The sequence below is a fragment of the Chaetodon auriga genome, chromosome 22 (assembly GCF_051107435.1).
Source record: "Chaetodon auriga isolate fChaAug3 chromosome 22, fChaAug3.hap1, whole genome shotgun sequence".
Lineage (NCBI taxonomy): Eukaryota > Metazoa > Chordata > Actinopteri > Chaetodontiformes > Chaetodontidae > Chaetodon > Chaetodon auriga.
The window spans coordinates 13,910,059-13,933,813 of record NC_135095.1 but is presented as its reverse complement, the minus strand read 5'-3'; the positions used below and the strand labels follow the sequence as shown (position 1 = coordinate 13,933,813).

The 23,755-nt window shown below is 41.9% G+C and overlaps 2 protein-coding genes across 2 annotated transcripts; both read right to left on the bottom strand.

Annotated features, from left to right (window-relative positions):
- Positions 1-26: 26 nt before the first annotated feature.
- On the bottom strand, positions 27-14,863 carry epyc (epiphycan). The gene is made up of 10 exons (XM_076722852.1): positions 14,699-14,863; positions 11,853-12,051; positions 5,260-5,431; positions 4,409-4,882; positions 3,861-4,067; positions 3,168-3,299; positions 2,762-2,920; positions 2,397-2,599; positions 2,059-2,154; positions 27-1,209 (listed from the first exon to the last, which is right to left on the bottom strand). The coding sequence occupies exons 2-10, from the start codon at positions 12,042-12,044 to the stop codon at positions 1,039-1,041; spliced, it is 1,806 nt and encodes a 601-aa protein (XP_076578967.1). The 5' UTR covers positions 12,045-12,051; positions 14,699-14,863; the 3' UTR covers positions 27-1,038.
- Positions 14,864-16,748: 1,885 nt separating this feature from the next.
- Positions 16,749-20,170, bottom strand: kera (keratocan). The gene is made up of 3 exons (XM_076721755.1): positions 20,072-20,170; positions 17,919-18,793; positions 16,749-17,748 (listed from the first exon to the last, which is right to left on the bottom strand). The coding sequence occupies exons 2-3, from the start codon at positions 18,778-18,780 to the stop codon at positions 17,579-17,581; spliced, it is 1,032 nt and encodes a 343-aa protein (XP_076577870.1). The 5' UTR covers positions 18,781-18,793; positions 20,072-20,170; the 3' UTR covers positions 16,749-17,578.
- Between the last annotated feature and the right edge of the window lie 3,585 nt (positions 20,171-23,755).

Here is a 23,755-nt window from a genome sequence, read left to right as displayed (position 1 = left end):
TTCACTTGTGGTTATTCCATACAGAGCACACAATAGCAAGCTATTAGCATTATTCTTAACCCCATCCACAATCAAAACCAACAACCCCCCCCTCCCAAATCAAACAATAGTCTTTATTTGATCGACCCCAGACATTAGAGTCTTTGGTTTAGGCTATTGTGCACGGTTAAAACATCACTTTTTGAAATGTTATATACCAAATATTGCAGTTCATGTAAAAAATCTTTTTTTTTTTCAGAATATATATTTTTATATTACAGTACAGACTTTACAACAAATGATTGTGTTTAAATGCGTCTTTTATTGCATTAGATACTCAATTTACCTTTCATTAAGCTCCAGCTTCAATAAGTTTATGCTAGTATACATTTCCAAAAGTGTTAGATTTGTCATTAATATTAATATTATTATTTTTTATTTTTACAAAACAAACATATTTAAACAATATTTCTGGTTGTTCTTTCTTGCCAGTCGTGAACAGACACCGAGCAGAAACACATGCCATTTGAGGGTTTTTAACAAACTGATTTCTCCGAATGTCACCTATTGTTTTACTCTTAATCAGTTGTGGAACAGTTTTGGCTTTTGAGAAAGTTCTTGTGTGTATGTGTGTGTGTTTTTATGTGTGTGCACATGCATCTTGGTGGGCTAGAATGTGACGTTTGCAGTGTGTGTGTGTGTGTGTGTGTGTGTGTGTGTGTGTGTGTGTGTTACACCTGGCATAAAAATCTGAACTACAGGAAGAAGTTGCAGTAGAGCAGTGTGTATGTGCTTGATCACCAGAATCTGACTTTATGTGTTTGTGGATGTTCACGAAACGTAACTTTCCACTCAGTTTGACTGACCTGTGGTATACATCAGCAGCATTTATGACAGTTTTGAAATACGTTAGCGTAATGAATCGATGGGTTGAGGAGGTGATAAATGGTATGCATGTCTGCGTGTGTGCTTGTGTGTGTCAATATGTACAAAGATGTGTGCATGTGGTTGTATTTGTGGGAGTCAGTGTGCAAGAGTGTAGGTGTTGTGTCTGTGTGGTTAAATGAGATCCCCGATGGGTATACGGGGCAGGCAGATGTAAGCCTGCGGGGTCCTGCTGAGGTTGATGGGGTTGCCGTCCAGACGGATGTCCTCCAGTGCGTTCCTGATGTAGTTGAAGTCTCTCAGGTTGCAGAACGTGTCCTCGTGCATCATTTGAATATTGTTACGCTGCAATGGGAGATGGAGGAGGACAGATAATGAGACATCACCTCCATGCATTTTAGACTTGCTTTGATTGAACTGGTTATCCTTGTGGAGAAATGGGATCATTAGAGATCAGAATATGGCTCGTTCTGAGTATCTTGACATGAATCCGAATGTTTTTAAACTGTCTGGTTTCAGTGTCTACTGTCAGGTGGTATCTGTCCTCTCAGAGGACGGTTTGCAAGAATATTTGGAACAAAGGAACCAGGCATCATCTCAGCTCTTTGAATGTCAGTCTTTAAGTTTTAATTCTTCAATACTAAGCTGTGTGTAACATTTTTAATTCACTGAAAGCAAAACCCAAATAGATTCTACATCATCATTTGAAAGGATTCAGATTTTATAGGGCTGGAAGTTAATAAGTTCGATATTCCACAGGCTGTAAATTCATCTGCTTTCATGAGCTTTTCAGTGAGCTTGTGGCTCGGCCATGCACACCTATGGTCTTCCCTCGCAGGTGTTTCCCATTACTTTGCCTAATCAGGCTGCTTGTCAGGACAGTGTGGGCCTGTGTGCTTGGAACTGACACCTCTCTGACCCTCCTATCAATTTCATTTCACCTTTTTGGGAGAAAGAAGTCACACTTTTCTCATTCATGAAGTTTGGCGAGATCATCTAATTTCAGCATAGCTCCACCCACTTCAGCATGAGCAGAGGTCCAATCAGACCAAAAGTAAGAACACCTGTGATCATTTACTCCTCATTTTCACATCAAAATAGAACAAGACAGCATTTTAACTCCAAGAATGCAAAGAACTTGCTTTATGCTCTGAACATTACACTTTCAGCATTCATTGTTTCAAGCAGATATACCTGTAGGTGTAGAGATCGCAGGCTCTCTGGTAGAGGCACGGGGACGTAATCAATGTGGTTGTCTGTTAGGTACAGGTACAACAGGCTAGTCATATCCTGGAAACAATGAGAAAAGATAAATCATTATTGGCTCAGGCTTTTTGGTGTCTCTGTTTTGAAAGAAACCTTAAGGAATTAAAGGCAGTAATTTAGTCGTGGATGGAAGACTATATTTATATATAAATTAGTTTAGTAACAATAAACTTCAACATGGAATATATCTTCTATGAGCTAATATCGACCTTTATTTGTTGGGTTGGAATGTATACAGTAATTATTAGTATGGAAGGTGTACATACTTTGAACGCCTCTTTGTGAATACCCTTGCTGCCAATATTGTTATGGCTGCCATCGATCAGGCTCATGGTCTCTGGGAGAGCAGGCAGCTGTGAGATATGGTTTTCTCGAATCACCAGCTCCTCCAGCTCAGGCAGACCCAAAAATGCCCCGTCATCAATGGAGGTTATCTCGTTGGCAGTCAAGTCGATCCTCTTCAGCTTGTCTGGAAGGAGGTGAAGAATCACACTCTGAAACGCTGATATTGGTGACTGCTCAAGTCCAGCATCAGTCAAAGTTAAGGGCATGATTAAATGCTTGACATTCACCTCTAAGTTTGGTTCCTTTCTCTAATATTCATATATTTTCACTCAAACAGCAAACATACTCATGAAGGCGAAGTCGGACTTGTTGATCTTGGTGATTCTGTTGTAGCGGGCATAGAAGTGAGTGGTGTCTTTGGGAAGAGGTGGTACACTATCCAGCTTCAAGTCATCACAGTAGACCGAACCACCAAGGCATGTGCACAGCAAGCAAGTGGGCATACCTGCAGAACATGGGTATGAAGAAGGAGATGAGGGGAGGGAATAAAATTTAAAAAATGAGAGGTTGGAAGTATTTCAGAGGACAGTTGGTGGTTAATGGAATCATCCTCTAAGACTCAAAAAGCCCAGCAGGTCTTAATCCAGGGCAAAGTCAATCAAGTCAGGGTTCGAGATATCACGAGATCCAAAGAAAACTTTGGTTTTTATCATGCTTCACTGTATTAAATGCCTGTGCTGTTCAATACTGACCTTTCCTGTCAATCACAGGCTCATCAGGCTCATCAGGTTCATCAGGCTCTGGCAATCCAGAGCTCACTGACCCTTCTACACTGCCAGTACCCTCCTGAGGGGTTTCTGGTGTAGTCGGAAGCAGCCCCTCCTCTTGTTAGAGACAAGATTAGGTGTTAAAGAAACAGGTTAGATCAGCATAGACATGGAACAGGAAGCCTGGCAATCAGCAGCCCACTGTTTGCCAAAGGGATAAGTTACATACAGTATATTAGCAATGTTAACCAAGTGTTTATGGCATTTAACTGATGAACTGAAGTTAAATGATTTTGTGTTAATAACATGAAATGTGATCTGCTGAATGGTTACAAACAAAACGCTTATTAGCAAAGCACAAAAAACACTTTATAGAGAAGCTAGTTCAATGGGTTTGGTCTTTAGAGTTTCAGTTTCCTCCACGGTGTGGGCTAGATGACCACAGTGGACTTGGTTTAACCAAAGCCAAACCAAAGCTGCCAAAGCTGATTCTCAGGAGGAAGTGGACAAAACTGACAAACAACGCCCAGTTCATAAAAAGGTTCATTGGCTCCCTGGTCCAGCATTGGTAGTGACACCTTGGTCACCTTTTGGTATACTTTCTGGCATGTGAGGTATGGATTTTAGTTTTTACCCTTCCTTTAATGTATTTCATCCAAGTCTAGATTAGATACTGACCTTTATCAGTGTCAGGGACCAGAGTTACCTCAGGGACCTCTGTGTCTCCAGAGCCAGAGACACCAGAAACTCCAGAGTCTCCAGAGAGCCCTAAGTCTCCAGAGGCTCCAAGATCCCCAGAGGCCCCTGAGGTTCCTGAAGAGAACTCCCCAGAAGCACCTGATGCCTCACTGGGGATGGTCTCGGGAATGAGGGGCAGCTCCTCCTCTTGTTAGAGTCAAGGTTTGGGGTTAGGAGACATGAGATTAGGAGGGCAAGGGGTGAGATGGACAATCAATCAACCCATGAACCAATCAATCACACGCACATTTTAGATGAGACAGGAGGTTAGAAGGAGAATGATTATGACTAACACAAATACAATAGCACACAGTAGAATCAGTAAGATGACAAACAAATGAAATCAACATTTAACACAGTTAAATGGAATTTAAGACAATAAATCAACATAAATCACATAGAGTAAGACAAGGTTATTGCTTCACAGATCAAGAAACAGAGTTGCCACAAGCCTTACTAACAGACGTCTGCTCTTTGAAAGTACTAACCTCCAGATAACAAGGTTATCCCTGAGTCCCCGGACTCACCAGAGTCCCCAGAAACCCCAGAGCTTCCAGAGGCCCCTGAGATCGAGAGATCTCCGGAGAACTCAAAACCGGACTGGTCCCCAGACCCTCCAGAGCCCAGGGGGAGTTCAATGGAAATTTCTCCAGAGCCAAGGTCCCCAGAGGCTCCAGAAGTTGCGGATCCTGAGAGATCCCCAGATATCAAGAAATCCCCTGATATCAAGAGATCCCCAGATACCAAGAATTCCCCAGATCCCCCAGGGCTGAGGAGCTCCTCAGAGGCTCCGGAGATCAGGACAATGTCACCAGAACCCACAGATGTGCCAGAGACCAGTAGGTCTCCTGAGCCTCCAGACCCAGAAACCCCAGAAGCTTCTGAGGCCCCAGACCCTACGGAGCCCCCAAAATCCCCGGAGACATGAAGGATGTCAATGGGCGTCAGACGCAGCTCCACCTCTTGTTAGAGACAAGATTAGGTATTAATAAACAGACAGATGAATCTGAAATGGATCAGTGATCAGGTTGGGAGCTCACAATGATGATTAGGTTAAGTAGTCAGTGACAAATGGATACAGTGATTAAAAAGGACACATTTAACCAATAATACCTAGTTAAATGGAACACATGCACATGGAAAAGATGATTATTGAAGATGCGGATGATTATTTTAGAGAACAGATTGGTTTGGACGTTTTGTCAATATGGCTGATGCTGCTTTTCAACTCCTTTGGTCCAAGGAAGAGCAAGTCCCTCTATTACACGGAATGAACTTTGATATCAAGTAATTCTAGGTTTATAGGTGTGCAGACCAAACGGTGTGTGCCTTTTCAGACCTTTCTGTGTGTCTGGGCCCATGAGAACCCCAGATCCCCCTGAACCCTGAGGGATGAGCTGGGGTTTTAAGGGCATCTCTTCCTCCTCCTCCTCTTCTTGTTCTTGTTCTTCCAATGAGGCCCTGGGTACAGGGTAGTTATAGTCGGGTGGGGCCAGTGTTCCAATCTCTATCTGAGGAAAAGACAGCAGCAGTGAGTCAAAAATGTATGAGAATTTGACTTGAGATCGAGTATCAGAAAAGAAATCTTTAGTCTGAGAAAATGTTTTTCTTAATCTGTAAATAAAACTCTAAAAAGTAATCAAACTAAGCACATGGATTTGTGTTGGTTCCATTTTTGCTGAAACTAAGTAAGCAAACCATATCCCGGTATTATTGCATGCAGGGAAAATGCCTTTTACTCTGTTCCAAAATGAAATAGTTAAAACCTGTGCATTTCAATGTTCTGGAGACTCTTAGAGGCCACCTTAAGAAGGGAATTGTTAGGAAGTCAATGTCATGACGGTGACAGATCTACTGTATAATAAACCATAGTTCTGAGCAGATGACACAGTCTGTCATTAAAAAGCCCACCACTGATTTCAAGAGAATAATCAGGAAACCAACATTCCCTCACTCCGTTGAGTTTGAGTAGGTACAATGTGTAGTTTGTTGACTATTTTAGAATATGACAAAAAAAGTACAGTAAGCATATACTAAATCATGCAAAACGTTGTGCAGCAGGAAGAACAGCTTTTCATGAGACCAAGTTGGCATTTGTGATGCCGACTGTCAAAATCGAAATGTTTTCCATCTCTTAATTTGTCAAAATCTGATTCAGGAGGACATTTAAAACATACAAACAAACACAGTGACAGCCACCTCAATAGAACTATATAATTATGTAATGGCATGGCAATGGTGTACATAAAGAAAAAAGCCAGTGCACGTGGACAGAAAGAAAGGATCCTTCTGTAACTCCCTTTTGGCTGCACAAAAGAGAATAAAAAGAGCAAATTTCATGTTTAACTCCACTGAAGGAGAAAACATCACAATATTTGCCTGAGCATTGTTGTGGCTTGACTTCCATTAAATTCACTGCACTGTTATCGTGTAATTTATGCCAATAAGATTTAGCTTTTGTTTAGCATTCATCACAGATATTTTTTTCCCCTCTCATCAGTTTTTGTGTTCTCCCTCATTCCGTTCTGACATTGTTTTCTTTCCTCCCTCTCTGTCAGCAGGCAGCGCATGAGAGAGAGGCCGGGGGGTGGGCGATCTCCTCAGGAGCACCTGACACACCTGCTCTTCATCAGCAATCAGCCGGCTTCTTAAGCCAGCTCCAGCTTGATTCCTGTGCCGGACTATTTTCTGTGCTCCAGCCATACGAGTCTTGCTTCCCTAGACGATCTCCTGCCTCTCTCAGCGAGTATTCAGAGTTCTATTGTTTTCAGTATTGCTCCCTAGTGAGTTTGCTCCCTTCATCTCCTTTTCGAGTGAATTATCGCCCTCGTGGTGTTTTTTCGTTCTTTTGTTACTTTTCCCTCTATGGTGATTTTTGGTTCATTTTACTTTGAAAGAGTTTTCCCTGTTAAGGTGATTTTCTGTTCAATAAATATTTTTTTTACACGACTGCAACTGGGCCCTGGCTCTTCCTGTCCTCATGCAACACGTCTGCATTTATGTGTTCTGTGCTGGTTTCAGATTTGTTCTGGGACCCTCAGTGCGTCTCACCATCTCTCAGTTCTTTCTTTGTCTGCTGTAACACATTCAAAACAGTCAAAAGGCGAAAGAAAAGAAACAGAAAAGAAAAGAAATCAAGCAACAGGAGACAGGAGTAGCGACACTATGATCTGAGCTCATAGAGAAGATCAGCATTTACACTGTGTACGCCACTAGATGGCAGCAAAGTATCCCAATGTAAGTGTCCAGAGTAGCGACCTCAGTGGCCACCCAGATGAAACCTCTATGAAAAGCTATGGAGGACATTTTTGAAGTCAGCTAGTGACCACAGTGATGAATGTTTTCACTTGCCACAAACTATATATTCAATATACAAAAGAACATTGCCACATATCTTGCCATTGAAATGTCCCATGGGGAAAATAACTGCTGGGACATCATATGGATTCATGTGGGAACTTGTTTATATCTCTTTGGTTATGAACTGATTTGTAATGGAGGGATGCTTACAAATAATTGTTTTCTTTGAGGACAGAAAAAATTGTTTACAATCCAGCGTTACCTTCTGAAATGTTGTAACCTTTAGAGAAAAGTTTTCAAATCTTTCCACTTTGTCAAGAAGCATATATATACTTACTTTAACACATTGGGCATTATGCTAAATGCTCCACCTGGTTGCAGTCAGGTTAGGATTCCCTTTGATAAACTTAAGGATTGGACAAACTGCAAATTGGACTAAGTGTACAGCGATGTTAATGTCTCTTTGACCTCATTTCAAAATATCAAATTACTTTAAAACAAAGACTTAGCATCTTTGTTTATCCAGGAGGCCAGAATTTACTTTTTTGTGTGGCGAAATAAATTAAAAGACAGCTCTGCCAAACCAACCAAGCTTTATGAATTACAGTGCTTCTTGGTCCCCTCATTAAAAGCTTCAGGTATATCCATCTGCTGTCATAATAGCATTTACAGGCATTGCAGTTGCTCTTTGATGTTTTGGTGTTTGCTCCAAAGTGCAGTTCCATCATTCTCCAGACGAGGGCAATGAACCTCCACACACCGCCACAGGTAATACCTGACACTCTCTCACGCCCAATAAGGCTGACTCAACCCTCCAAAGAGTGAATGGTCCTTGTGGAACCAAGACTCACATGGTAACTGCAAGAATCCATATTTTCTGTGTTTTTTCAGCTACTTAAAATCACAGTAACCAGATGTCGATAAGCTAAGAGGTATCAAAAATGAATGCATATCAGTACAACCATGCAAGTCATACCAAGTGCAGCATTTAAGTGATAGAATAGAAGAAATGTAAGTGACTAAAAGTCATGCAGAGGCATTAAATGCAGCAATGAAGGGATGCCCAACACTGAAAGTTACATTTTTAAGCTTGGCAGAGACGCAGTTTGGGATACAACAAGGTAGGCCATTGAAAAGTCTTGCACAGAGTTAGCTTGCTGCAGCTCTCCCCTTCATTTCCCCCTTTACCCAAAGCAAACATATACACCCGAGGGGAAAGAAGAAGCGAAAGGCTGGCAACCAAAACTAGTGAAAAAAAAAAAAAAAGCTCTGGAAGCAGCATGGGAATACAGAATGCACAGGGAGAGACGTTGAATGTGAGCATCAAGCTGATGCCAAATGTTATGTTGCTGCTGTAGTACATCAATAGTTAGATTCAGTTTCAGCTAGAAAACGCTGAAATGATTTTAAGATGTTCTCCAACAGACAGTCTTTACCAAACAATCTCACACTGGTTCACCAGCTGCATCCTTGACAACATACAGCATGACAGAATTATTTGCTGATCAATTGATTGCCACAAAGCACCAGGACACCATGAAGTTTTGAGTCCAATGAAATGCCATGTGGCAACTTTTGAGTCACATTAATGAGCCTCATCAGCCCGGAGCGAATGCCAAAACGATGTCTGCACTGTGGAGCTTTGAGGAACATTTTGAGAAGGACGCTTATTCGCTGTGTTTATCAGAATTTGAAGAGAAGATTGTTAACAAGTCAGGGCTGTCTGTTAAAAATGAATGACGGCCATAGTAACATCTCAGATCCTGCGCTGGTTGCTTGGCAACCTCACAGTGATGGCACGACTCCAGGAAGTCACTACATCCAACCAGGAAATAGTCTGACGCATAACCCCCCCCTGTTAAACCGCAACATGTTGCTTTTAGACTTTTAACAGATTAAAAAAAAAAGATTTATTTTGTTCATTAGTGATCTTTAGAGGTGCTAGTAGGCATATTTTGTTGCCTTTGGACAGAGCATGGCTAGCAGTTTCCCCCTGTTTCCAGTCTTTATGCTAAGCTAAGCTAACTGGCTGCTGACTTGAGTGGTATCAATCTTCTCATCCAACTCTTGGAAAAGACACATGAAGAGACAAAATTCCTTGTATTTTAAAGTATGATTATTTAATGCAAACAGCCACAATTATGATGATTGTTGGGTAAGACTGAGACATGTATGTTGTTTTCAATTAGTTCCAAGTGGAACAAATGAAGAACTACAGTGGCCCCACAAAATACTTACTATGTACAAAAATCCAATCCAATCCAACAGCAGCAAAAACAACAGCTGAAGAACACCAAACAGCCGGATTGCAATATATTATATACAGGTGTAAATGTTATTTCCCCAGCCCCTGTACAAATAAAGTTAAACATTTAAATTTCCAGCTGCAATGGATTAAACTAATTTGTTTCTAAAACTTGACTCAAGACGAATTGAATGTCTTCGTCAAACTCAGGACACGCCTAAATGAATCTAAAACAAGTGTTTAAAGCATTTGCAGAGATGTTTTTGAACGCAGCAGACTGAAAACTATTTGCTTGGATAATGTTGAAGATGAGCCTCTTCTTCTCTCAAAAGAGACAAGCCCAGAGGAGAGAGAACAGAAATACCAACAGATGGATGTGGAAAGTGAAGAGTCAGCATTCCAGAGGCACGGAGCTCATCATCGCTTCATTTCTCCCCTGACAGCTGATGTGTGTGTGAATAAAATCCATTTAATCCTCACTCTTGTTAAGCAATCGGTCTCTCTCAGGATCCGCCCTCTCACCTCTAACTGTGCTGTCAACAAAACAAAACGACAGATCCTTGCAATGTCTGTTTCTCAGCGTGCAGTGCTGCAAATCAAAGCTTTGTGTTTATTGAGGATGAGAAAGACTCCAGTAAATCTATTTGTTCTGTGTCTCCTCTTCCTGCTCCCACAGACGCCCACAAAATCTCATGCAATGTGCTGTGTCATACCCAGACCCTATCAAAGTCATTTCCCTGCAACACATTACAACTTTCCCACACAGCAAGGTCATGTGTAACATTCAGCTGTAAAGCTTTGCACACCAGAGCTCGATTATTTCAAATTTATGCAAATAAGACTGTGGTTGCACCTTTTTGCCACAGTGGATGACAAAATCACTGCTTCATGTTGTTTCTCCTACTGCATCTTGTCCGATCTGCTTAACCCTCATTTGATTGTGGGATTGGTCTTAGATAACAGCAGTGGTGTGAGTGCAACCCACATCAGGTTTAACTTAAATCGTTGGCTCAGAAGAAACCTGCTGAAAATCCGCTGTGGACGTTTCGCCTCTTGCCATCTTGACATTGCCTTGGCTTAATTTCCTTGTTACAAAAGGGTTTAAATGGGAACATAAAATTTCGCTAAAGCTTGCCATGCCAGCATGCCCTGCAGGCTTGCCACATCACACTCGACTTGAGCTGATTTAAAGGATCTTCTGGAATCCATCATCCAGTTTGTAACCCTATCTGCCTCTGTTCTCCAGTGATCTTTGGAAAGCTGTTGTGCTTTGCAGAATTTGAGTAGAACGAGAAAAGTCCCAGAAGGCACAGCAGTCCTTGAGTTTAGCTCACTTCACAGCAGGCCTTTCACTCTGTTTAGCATATTTTGAACAAGTAACAGCAGAAATGATCCCACAGCAGCTTTATGAAGATATTATATGTTACATTCAGTGTGGGAAAGTAATAAATGCAAATAAAGCTCCATCTGTGTTTCCTGTGTTTTTCCTCTATGCCTACTACTTACTATAAATTCTGAACACCAAAAGAGGAAGAAATCTAAATGTTCAGTTGCTGTGTGATTAAACGTTGTTCTTTCCTCACTTTTTGCAGGCAAATAATAAATATGTCCATCACTGGAGCGTAAATATCGTTGGATTCCACGCATAAAAACGACTCCAGACGCAGAGGAATTTGGCCTGTGGAGATTCAAGGGCATGTAGCTTAAATGGAGGCTGGCCAAGGAATATAAGTGAAATATTTTGGCCACAATAATGCATGAAGCTGGAAAGATGTTCGTCCATTTTCCAAAGCGCCTCAGTTGGTATCAGCGGGATGTCTGTCTGCTTCATGAACCTGCTGACCTTGCTTCAAAACAGCTAATTCACCAATAATGTTCATCACCGCTGTGATTTGTGTAATCTGGAGAAAATCGAGACTTCTGGGAACAGTTACAACCGGCATGTTTCAAAATGTGAGCTGTATATCATGTCAATGGGGCATCATTAATATTTATCATCTGGCTCCACATGTTTTCTAGCAATCACTCAAATTCACATGAGCGTGATATGAGCGTTGCAATGAAATGTTTGTTTTAAGTGTCCTTCAGCAAAATGTTGTGCAGTGTACGGCATTTTACTGATAAAAGTTAATTTAGGAGGTTAAGGAGGGATCATGCAGAGTCCTCTGACTTTCTGGTAAAAAGCACAAATAGCAACATGCTATTTAGCTGAACTGCCAATTAAAGTGGACTAAATCAATGCAGATCTCTCAGGAGGTGGAGACTTTATATAAATGTGACATATTATAATGACTGCATTCTGAAAACATAAGGGTTTCCTCAGTAATGACAGTTTACATTTACAGGCCGCGGCATTTGCTTACTGACTGACCCGTACAGCTTCTTACCTGAGGATCATCAATTGTCAGCCCATCTTCGTAGTCATAGATATCCTGGTTCTCCAAATTTAAATTGTCTAGATCCACGTCATAGTTGGCGCTGTCGTACGTGTCCAAGTCCACTTGCCGGGAAAACCTGGGGCTGGCCACCACCACTTTGAGGACGAGGAGTCCCAACACGAGCCGCACGAGCATCCTCATAGTCCACCTTGACACGGACAGAGAGATGGAAAGTCAAACGGGGAACGCCTATTCACACACTTACAGCACAGGACGCCGCACTAAATAAACCGCAATAAACTCTTACCATGTGAGTTATTACCTGTTCCATTTGTTATGTCATTTGTCTCGTAAAAGTAGCAAAATGCTAATTGAACAAAACATGCAGAAATTGACCTTCTTGAGAGTCTCAAATATGCTATTTGTATTAAAACGTAGTTCCACAGAGGTGCTCTTCAACAAGGCATGTCTTCATGATATTGGCTGTATAACCAGTCTACAGTACCATATACCAGGGCCTGACATTGGGTCACATCACTAAGGTCAGTGGATTCATTACTGAGGCGCGGACAGCTCAAGGCATCGACGTATGAGGGCCTCTTGCCTCGTGGTCGGAGACTCACTGTTCCAGGGAGCAGCCATCTTGGCTCAAATCACTGCTTGCCTGTGGTGTGTCAAAGGTCAGAAGTCACAGTTGATCTGATAAGGAAGTCTTTTTTTTGGGGGGGGTTGGAAAAAAAAAAACAGGATTTTTGGGTTGCTTCTTTTCCAGTAAAACACTGTTCAAGCTGCATTTGAATTTCTGTGTTTTTTGGCTCAATTATTTTCACCAATCACACCAAAAAGGCTTTGGCAGAAAATTCTTGGCAACAAACTTGAAATGAGGGCGCAGGAAAGAGGGTCCTTTTTCTTCTTGAATCTAAAATTAGCATGTATGTGCAGTTCTACTATGCACTGCCTTGACCCAGATAGCTGCTCTTCATAATCTTGTTCATATTCCCAGCAGCAGATGATCTCCTAAGCTTAACGAGGTTGATTTAGTTCATAAGTGTGAATCCCCAACGGCAACTGCTAATAAGATTAGCATATGTTAATTACCTCTTAATTAATTGTCACAGCTGACATTAGGCTTAGGAATATAGGAATCATTTGTCTGTTGGGAATTTCATAGTACACTAATAGCAGGTGTAGCCACATCTCAGCTGGTCTGGAGATAAAAACATGTCAAGTCCAAGAAAAGGCAGAAGAGTTTAAAGAGAGCCCTGCAGGCCGGGGCAGAGAAATGGAGAGCAAGGGAAGGGAAGAGGAGAAGAAAAGAGTGAGATGGAGAGGGACGTGGACAAGACGCTGGCCCTCAGGGTTAGATGGAGAGAGTGAGGAAAAGACTGAGTGGGAGAGAGAGAGAGAGAAAGAGACAGACAGGTTTCTAAGCTAACTCGACCCCTCGCCCTTTACAGAGGGCCTTTATGAGGCCCGGTCGCTGCCTGTCTCAGCACTCAAACTCCAAATTCCTCCGAGGTTTGTGGACAGGATGGCAGTGACTTACGGCTGCAAGGAAAAGCTTCATTCAGCAGTGAGGGTGCTCAAACACACACGCACAGACAGACAGACACACACACACACACACAGGCATGCACACACACAGACACACACACAGGCATGCACACACACAGACACACACACACACAGGCATGCACACATTCACACACACACTTGGAATGACACATCCTCTCACAGATGCATACTCTGTCTTAACACTTCAATCTTTCAGAGGGAGAAAACTGAGAAACCTCTGCTGCTATTTTTGGGATGAGGACAGATATAAAAGAAAAAAAACCTTCACAGGTTATTTAAGTCATGAATCTAATCTTTGTTGGTATCAGATGGACAGACTTACTGTGCACATCTATCCCATCATTGTCTTTTGTAAATGTCCAACATGAACTGAGTGCACCCTATTGAGAGAAACTGGTTGGCATCCCCACTGAAATAGACTTTCTGTCATGAGGCTGTGAAATCCTGCATGGTCACACTGAAAGAGGGACTATACTAAAGACAGAGGTGTGCTTTTATACAGGCCATCACAGTGTACAGTGTGTGGAAACTGTGTATGTGTGTATGAGTGCAGCCTCTAGACTACCTCTGTGTTATGTTTGGCTCTGCGCTGGGCATTCCTGATATCCAGTGATTCTACATTTCTTCCTCAAAAGCCATAAACAAATTTGACAGACGTCCCTTTGCTGCAGGTTGCAGAACAAACTGATAGATTTGCATCACAGAAAGACTGAAAGAGACATCCACAATCAAGCAGGTGACAACAATTTTAATTTAAAGAAAAATAACATATGCATATGATTCTTTCCTGAGAGCAAAGGCACAAAAATTATATCAACAGAAATGAGATTCTCGTCACAGTTTCTGAAATTTGATGGAAATGGACAAACAAAGTTCAAGAATTTAAAATTTCTACGGGCAAAATTCATCTTGCTTGGTTAGATATTGTCTTCTTCTACTGTCACAACTGCAAAATAAGTCACTATCAAAGGGGCTGTCACAAATCCAAAAAACACCTGTCGGACACTCACACTGAATCACATCTACAGAATCCTAAAAAGCTGCAAGTCCACACAACACAACCACTAAGAATGCCAAAGGACGACAAAGACATCCACACTTCTGTCACCTGGAAAACTCCCAAAGCAAATCCCTGAGTGAAAGCAATTAGCCAAGTGGCTCCTATGCAAACCCTGAATAGCAGTGTTTTTGGAGGGGCAAGTCGAGCCACTGTGCCTGCCTAATCCCCTGCACCAGAGAGCCATTAAGCCAGCATGATAGATAGCACCAAGAACGCTTACCTCTGTCTCCTGCTTTCCCGAATGGTCCCTTCAGCCGTGATGGAGATGCTGAGGGCTCCGGGACTTGGCCAATGGTGAGAGGTCGTGCAGGGTGCCTTGAAGAGGGGAGGGTGGGTGTGTTAAGTGTGTGAAAGGTGTGTGTGTGTGTGTGTGTATCTGTGTTTGTGTGTGAATGTGACAAGTGTGTAGGTCTGTGTGTATGTGTAGGTCTGTGCGCTCTGGCAGACCTGAGTGCCCTGCCGCTTATGTGTGAAGGTAGGCACTGAGACTGATTGGACCAGAGCAGATTGCTTTTGGTCACTCGGAGTGCACCCACCCCGCACGGTAAACACACATGCACGACCCTCTCAAACACTACACACACACATACAGACACCAGACACACAGAGAAAGAGAGAGCAAAGGCCCCTCAATAGCAAAATACCTTTTAATCCCTTACAAGAGTATCCTTTATTTTTCTAAGCGTGTGGCTCAATCAGACTGAAATATTTGTCTGCCTTTTCCTGAGGTGAAACTCTGGCATGTGTTGCTTTCATGTATGGGGGGGATCCACGGGGCCCTTGTGCACAATGGGACCTCTGTGAGGAGCCCCTGTTAGCATGGTGCTGAGAGGAAGTCCCCGCTTGGAAGAAGGCCTCTGCCCTCCCTTTTGGTTGAAACTGCTTTCTCTTTGCACCGTCGCTCGCTAAACGTTTTGCCTTAACTACAGAGTCCAGTCGTGGGATACCATAACAGTCTGACTGAGAATTAGCTGATGTGGAGGGGGGCCAGAAATGAGGAGACCCAAGGCAAACGGCTCTTTTGCAGTTCTGTACTGATGTGCATGTCAAGGAGATGCTATTGTTACTCAAAGACTGTCTTCAGTGTCCATTGTCCAAGCAAAGAATAACACACGCAGCTATTGGCTAGCTTCACTTTGCCAGCTTTATTTGGCCACAGTTTTGCCTCAACCTGTCCACCTCTCTCTCTCTCCCATGGTAACTCTAGACCTTTTGATGAGTGAGGGGAAAAGGACGTAGTGGGAGTGCCAGACATCCTTCTGCACCCGCCATATAAGCCGGGATTTATATTCAGCGCTTTTCTTCTGCCAAGCATTCTCAAAAGGCAAAGAACTGAATACGATATATCCCAAAATATCTTGACACAATGATTGATGTGCAAAGTATATGGCAGAGTGTGTTGTAATGATCCTGAGAAGTCCTGCAGAGTTGGTCCCCTCTGTAGAAGCATTCATATGAGTGAGGAGGAAACTTTATGCTGGCAGAAACATGGATAATGGTTGACCATTAATTCTGGAGATAAGGCTGCCAATATATCGAATTCATTAAGTTAATTTGAATTTTTTTTTTGCGCAATGTCATAAAAAATGTCCACTCTGCTCGTAAACTGCGGCAGGCACACATGTAGTGTAACTTGTCATGCCACTGTTAACAGGACTGTTCTGACTCCAGGTGTCTGCAGACTCCAGGTGGCTGGCTGGCTGTGGCTCTCATTATTAATGCAGATATCTGTTCACTACTTAGTTTAAGCATCTAGGACTGAAAGTTCATAACTGTATGGGATAACTTGCAGGTCTTTTATTATTCTTGATTAACTGTCTTGCACACAAAGACCTATACATTTTAATTTCTTGATCATGTTTTTCATTTTTCAGGAAAAAAATCAATTATGACCACATATCGACCAGGATCAAAATCAGGATTTTAATTTTTGGCCATATAACCCAACTCAGTCTGGAGCCTTAAATTATTTGATGAGAGGAAGAAATGACTGGGAGTAGAAAGCACTGATCCACACATGTCTTAGTCCACATGGAAGAAAGATGTTATGTGAATGATCTACACGGATCTACTGTCTGTTCCTTTCACAAGATTAGTTCCCTAAAGTATCCATTACATACATCCTGAATAAAACAACCCCATTTTAACACCTGATTCCAAATTTTCTGGCAAATGAAAATTGCATGCTTGTGTTAAATATTTACATTTAGGTTACATTCATGCAAAGTGCTGGAGGTGTAAAAAATGACAAAATTGCACCGGGACACATGTTAATTTTCAGAAGCTTTATTCAAATTGAGGACAATTCGAACTTTTGCTCAGAGTATTCAGAAAAATAATGACCAGAATTAAAAAGTGTGTTGGCATTTTTTTTTAAAACAGTTATCACTTTTATTTTTTGTATACAAAATATCAAGGAATATTGGCCATGAATATTCACAGGACTGTCAGGTTTCTGCTCATTTTTCTCTAATATTAAATAAAAATAAATTACCTACAGTAAATATGCTTATTTGTAGAATAGAGTAATTTAAAAAAGTAAAGACCACACACCTACATAAGACCATAAATTTGGCTTCAAGTCTACAAATACAAAGCAAAGGTTTACCTGAAACAATGGAAAAAAAATTAAAAATTAAAAGTGATATTTTTCCTACGCACTGATAAGCTCTGCCTCCTGCTCCATCTAAATCACTGTCATGCTAAATTCTAAACAGATTTTCATTCTGACTTGTACATGCAGATGTTTACATCAACATAAGGCACAACTAGTGGTCAACAGATTGCAGCTTCGGCAAAGCTTCTTACCGACCAGTTCCTTGTCAAGATTGTACTTTCTTTTAGATTTTATTAAATTTCCACTGAAAAATCCATGTTTTCTGGAACTGGAAATAACTTTTCCCCAAGTCACAGCAATAAATCAAGTTGATCCCAGCTAGTATCAAATATTTAAGTTTTACAAACATGCAAATATTACACACGTCACCATTTTTGTTGCATAGGTTCACACATCTCATTAATCAGAGAAGCATCCACATTACCAAGTCATCAGTTATACGAAATTAGAATTAGCTTAGAATGTGTTGAGGATTTCTTTTCTTCAGATGACAATGGACCTCAGGAGACGGAAGCACAGAATGACATCCCTTGGAATTGGTGGCTTAATGTCATTGCCATCGAGTCTGAGGTAGCGCAGTCGAGGAACACTTTCATTGATGGAGTCATCCACAGTTTCGACGGCGACGGGACAGACGCTGGAGCCACTTACACCTGTAAATACACAAAGGGATTTAAGTTATAAGACTTACAGCATCCCTCTCTGATGAACACTCCTATTCAGTAGATACATAAAAGAAACATTCCCATGCATCTAAAGCTCAGATCAATCACTATTACCAGAGAAGAGCAGTAGGCGCTTTGGAAAAATGTCACAGACTTACTTTTGATATTGTTGTGGTCGAGGTGAAGATGCTCAAGGCCTGAAGGAATGAGGGGAACCTCAGTCAGCTGGTTATGGGACAGCTGCAAGTCCAAAATGCTGGAGACATTAAACACATTTTTGGGAACTCCATTGCTGCCAAGCTTATTGTGGTTGAGCCTCAGAAATGCCACTTTTGGCAAACCTTTGAAATAGCCAGCCGGGATCTTCTCAATGTTGTTGCCATCAAGGAAAAGCTGGGTGGTGGTGGGTGGTAAGCCAAGTGGCATGTTACTCAGCTGGTTCTTGGCTAGATTGATTTGTACCAGGTTGTTTAGACCCTTCAGGCTCACCTCAGTCACAGCATCATCCATCAGCTTGTTCCCCTGGAGGTCCAAGAGATTAAGTTTATCTAGACCAATAAAGACACCAGCAGGGATCTTGGAGATGCGATTGCGAGAGAGACGTAGATGCTCCAGGCTTGCTGGCAGGGGAGATGGCACAGAAGACAAGAGGTTGTCATCCATGTAGAGATGCACCAGGTGAGACATTCCATTCAGGACACCTTCCTCAACTCCCTCACTAGTGATTTTGTTGCGGTTTAGGTTCAGCCAGCGCAGCGATGTGGCATTACGCAGGGAATCTGCTGACAGCCCTTCAATTAGATTGTTCTGCAGGTAGAGATACCATGTGTGTGGAGGGATTTTGGGGATGCTCTTCAGGCCCTTATTATCACAGTAGACAGCACGAGGGAAGTTGGGGGGGCAGCGACACTCTTTAGGGCAGGCTTGGATCTGGGTCATATATTCCTCATAAGGCATGTCCTGGCCTGTACCTGCCCCAACCAGGCACAAGATGCAGAGGAGACTCAGGAGAAGCGCCATTTCACTGCCTAACCTGTGATGAAACGGGACACAAAACACACAGACCTTAAGTCAACATAGGGAAAGGAGACACTGGAATGCTCTAGACATCCAAGGCAAAGATCAGGTAAGATGTTAAAGTTTGCAAAAGACTGGGAACTTTGCGGAATCAGGACCACGCTGTACTGAAGACCAATACAATTGTTTGTTTTGGAGAACCCATCTTGTTTCATGATTCTAGATTAACAACAGTCTTGGCAAGGCCTTTCACACTCACAGAAATCGAACATTCAGCGAAAATACTGCAGATCACATGGCTAGCATCAAATGACGAAGTGTTCACAATTCACACTAGTTAAACTTCAGTTCCAAATTAGCTACCACCAGCGTATGTAGCCTATTCTACCACTAATGTCATTATCATTACATTCCAATGGTAACTGCCAACAGAGCAAGGAGACCTGCCCTTTCTGGGTCATTGCTTTGCCTGCCAATGACAGTTAAAGCCCCAAAGACAGGATGCAGAGCCGGGTCAACTTTAATTGCATTAGGAGAACATTAAAGCTCAGACTTGAAGACGTTGCATGTTAGTTATAAGATGCAAACTGTTCATTAGATTGAGCCCGCCACACATCTCTGATTCCATTTGCTTTGGTATGTACAGTTGACACATTGACGTATGCAACGAACCACATGTGCAAGTATGCACACATTTCGCTAAGCACTGCACTTATTCAATTGAGAAGAACCGAATTTTTCCCTTGTTAGGGATGACAGTTCAGGGAAAGGGCAGATTGTTTGGTACTGACCACTAACATTGGTAAAAGAGATAAAGTGAAGATAGGCTGCAATATACAGTGAGTTATGTAAAAGAGAAGCACAAAAAACAAAAAAAGAGAGCTGAAAGGAACAAAATCTGTAGTCAGCTCTACCATCTTCTATCCACCCTTCTCTTCAGGCACTACTTGATTCCTCTCAGTTACCATCTGGTGCTTGTTTAAATTCTTGATGCGCTCCATGCTTGTCTGGAACTCATTTCGGGTAGGCCACATTTTTCCATGGATGGCCTCACTTCAAAGACAAAGCCGACACACCTGTTTTGAGAGACGTGCCCCTGCTTTCTCACTGTGCAGGTGTCAAAACTCCTTGATCCAGCTTGGGGGTACGACGTGTGGCGCAAATGATAAAAGTGTATCCATGCTTCCAGAAAGATAAAACTGAATAACCGAAGTTGCAAGACAAACATTTACCACATTACCAACTCTTTCATTCAGAGACATCAATTTATTTGCCTTCCAGAAATGCATCTTACCTTAAACTCTTTAAGTCCCCGTTTGCTTACTGTCCTTTCTCAGCAAGTTCTCGAGTGTAGTCCCAAATGATGAGGCTGTGTCTCTCACTTCCCTGTATTTGTACTGCTAGGTTTTCATTCACCATGTGCCGGCCTGTCAGTCATGATGACACCAAAGCCTCTCTTGGCCAATCAGATTCTCCCAAGATCAGAGGTCAAAGATGGTGTATAGTGTGCTAAGCCTTTTCAGGACTTGAGACATGGCCCACTTAGAAACAGGCTAATGCAGGCCTACCTGTTCTTTGTTTGGTGACCTCCACATGCACAGCCCTTCCTCCCTTGCTTTTTAACTCCACTCACAAATCCCTAAGAGTCCTTTGCTGACCTTTGTTCTAATTTTGTGCTGCTGCCGTCCACAGTGCCATCAGAAGTCATTAATCTGCTTTATGCAAATTATAGTCTTACAGTGTTTAGAGAAACAGAACAGAAACTGTGGGATAGTCAAAAAGTACACAAATACAACTCAGTATAATTGTGATGTACTATGGCTTGAAGCACTTTTGGGATGGAGAGAGGCACCATTAATATTTGCCTGAAAAATCTCAGGCAACTGCAAAGTGCTACAAAGCACAGAGCATAGAGGGTTTTCTAAAGTCAGTCCTGACGCTAATGATAATCAGGTACTCGATGTATTTCTGTTTAATGGTACATTATGAGGATTTCAATGAGTACCTCAGCTGCTAATGCATCCAGAACAAAGATGACGCACCCTACTGTACAAAACATTACCTTCAGACATGAGAATTAATGGTATTATGGAAGGGAGGTCAGGCTTTACTATGGGGGGATTTTACTGACTGCTGGGCATGCAAATTGTTTTTGCAGAGGCTAGTTAGTGTCAGGTGACCTTCTTGACATGCCTGCATGAGGCTGCGCTAATTTCCAGTGATGACGGCAAAGGCTTGAATGCAACAGGATAATCCCAGCTGAGTTGTGTGAGGATAGGAGCGACACATATCCATGATCAGCCTTGCAATCCCATTAGAGCTCCTCCTGTGTTTGCCAAGGTGTGTTGGTGAACAGTAATCATTCCTCTGCACATGTCTTTAATCTTGTATGATCAATTATACATCCAGACGACAGTCCTGAGCACATTTACGGGAACTGTACGTGAAGGACAAATTACAAACTTGATGAATGGACACATTTGTTTCAGTCACTGTACTGTCCTAAGAAGCTTGACTTGTGAGCTGGTTAGCCTGACATGACAGTGCTTCTTTGCATGCTGTTCTCTGTGCCTTTATCTTTTAATGTCAGCATGTGTATGGAATCAGGTTTGTGTGAATGTGATCAAACAATACTGATTAAAAATCAAACAAAAATAAGTATAAGTAAAAGTAAACTCTCAGCCAGCATCTGGTTCCACATATCAAGGTACTTACAAATGTCCATGTTCTGGAAGTAAAAGGTATATATTGACTTTCTGAACACATAGTAAACTAAGAACGGCAGATGTCCTAACACGTCAGATGCAGGTTACTGTCAGACAGCAGAGCTGAACTTACAATTTCTTGGCATGCAACTCAGTCTGTTCAGGACCAGGACAGCCAGCTTGTAACCTTTACACAAAGAATATGCTTCCAATCAGCCTTTCTACAACTCTGGCCAACCAGCAGACTTGTAAAAAGTTTTGGGATGAAATCAAGAATCAGTCAAACAAGGATTTTGTTCTATAGTTAGACCAAAGGTAGCCACATCTGTCTTTTTACAGGCTCCTAAAAACCCTTATTCTAGGTGTCAGGAATGTGAATAAAGTTTACAGATGCAATTAATTATTTGTAAAGAAATGAACCATGGATACGCTTCTTTGTTGTTTTTTTTTTTTTTCTTTACAAGTATATTTAATTAAACTGGCTGTTTTTTGATAGAAAGACACAACAGACGGGGTACCCTTCAAGTCTTGTTTCAACACAATAGTCATTTATAATGTGTGTCAAGATTTACAATCAAATATCCAACTGTTGAGAGTGATGTGTCAGGGCTTCTCAGATCTCTGCAAAATGGAAAATATATTACTGAAAACAAATGTTGTCTACGATCTGCTTGACACACTAATGAGAAACACATGCAGAGGAAAATGATAATGCTAATTTCCTGCCAGGGGCTTTGTGACAGAGCCAGCTATGTTAATTACACAACGGCTTGTATTTGCACTGCATTGGTTTTGTGGGATCAGTCACAGTTGATGGCTTTGCTGACATCCACTTCATGACTTTCAAACATGAGTTTGCATGGCTTATTGTATCCATAGATGAGAAAGTAGCCTAACTGTGTTTATGTGGAAAAAAAAATGTTTGGCAGTAAAAGTGACGAACAGCCACAGTTGGTTTTTCTGATTTCATTCATTTCCAGGTGTAAGCTTCATTTAAAACTGCTGTAAACTGATTGATGACAAAAGTGTCTATCAATATATCTCTCTATCTTGGTCCTGATGTTAAGCATCCTAATTCATCAAACAAACTGCGACTGAAACAAAACTGCATGTAACACATTAACATGAAACACCTTCAGAGCCTTCTCTTATTTGCAAGGTTACTTTTCCACTTTTCCCTCTAAGTTTTGAAACTGAGGCTGACAAGGTGCACTACATCAAAACTAAAGATTAGTCCAATGAAATGTAAATCATATAAAAAATACACTGTGCCCTCCTTTGTCAAAGCCTTTCTCTCCTCCTCTCTCAAACAGATTTATTGCTGAAGAAAGCCAACTCATCCTTACCTGCTTTTCCAACTGGTGTGAGTGGCCTGCAGCCAGGTGAGGTTTGGTTCCTCTGCTTCTCCAATGGTTAGCTTTGATGATTGTCCGCAGCGTCAGTGGCTCTGATGTGGTCAGTGCTGCAAGCCAGCCCGGTTAGAGTTGTATTGTTGTTGGTTTGATTCCCCCAAGGCTGCACTTTGGACATGCACCAGCTGAACCGAGGGGATGGAGCATGTGTTTGTTGGTGGGAGGACGATCGTGTGTGAGTTGGGATGTCCTTTCAGAGTTTGTGGTGCCTACTTTTTTGCCAGCCCAGCAGTTTTTTCCGCCTCTTTCGTTTTGTCTCCTCTTTTTTTCTAGAGATTGAAGTCATCAGTGTTGAGGGTTAAACTGCTGTCACTCCACCCATCTTCACCATTTGGTCTGCTATGGAGGATCTGCTTGTTACCCATTACTCAGGGGGATGGGTGCATGACCAGTTTATGCCTCACTTCAGCTGACAGCTTTGGGGTGTGTTTACAAGACTATCAGGTGAGGTTAGAGAGGAGCTTATAGGGGTTTGCAGTCAGACATTCACACCCAACTTTTTACAGGAAAATTCCCTGTTTTTTACAGCCCAAGTTTTCTTTTTGTAGTTTTCCCCATCAGGCCTATCAGCAATCATATATTACTCACTGATGTCACTTTAGAGCGTTTTTACACAGGGTGTTTGCCAGAAGCAACTTCACAAAACAACACTGTCTATTGTGGTAGCGCAGGAGCTCCAGACCACAATTAAAGTTAACTACTTATGTGGAAGTAAAAGTTATTATGTTTATAGTGACTCACCCCTCAGATATCATGGAAAATTGTAAGTCCAGTAAACCTGCAGCAACAGACAACTTTTTATCTGAGTAGTAAAACAATTTGTTTGACTTTGTAGTTGAAGAGTGCTCCTGTTTTGTTGTC

What these genes read in the sequence shown, in the direction of transcription:
- epyc (XM_076722852.1), bottom strand. Translation starts at nt 12,044, where the DNA reads ATGAGGATGCTCGTGCGGCTCGTGTTGGGACTCCTCGTCCTCAAAGTG. An exon ending in GCCTGTGATTGACAGGAAAG is followed by an intron (nt 2,921 to 3,167) that starts GTCAGTATTGAA and finishes CATGTTCTGCAG; the next exon opens with GTATGCCCACTTGCTTGCTG. An exon ending in TTCACAAAGAGGCGTTCAAA is followed by an intron (nt 2,155 to 2,396) that starts GTATGTACACCT and finishes CATTGTTTCCAG; the next exon opens with GATATGACTAGCCTGTTGTA.
- kera (XM_076721755.1), bottom strand. Translation starts at nt 18,780, where the DNA reads ATGGCGCTTCTCCTGAGTCTCCTCTGCATCTTGTGCCTGGTTGGGGCA. An exon ending in CGACCACAACAATATCAAAA is followed by an intron (nt 17,749 to 17,918) that starts GTAAGTCTGTGA and finishes GTGTATTTACAG; the next exon opens with GTGTAAGTGGCTCCAGCGTC.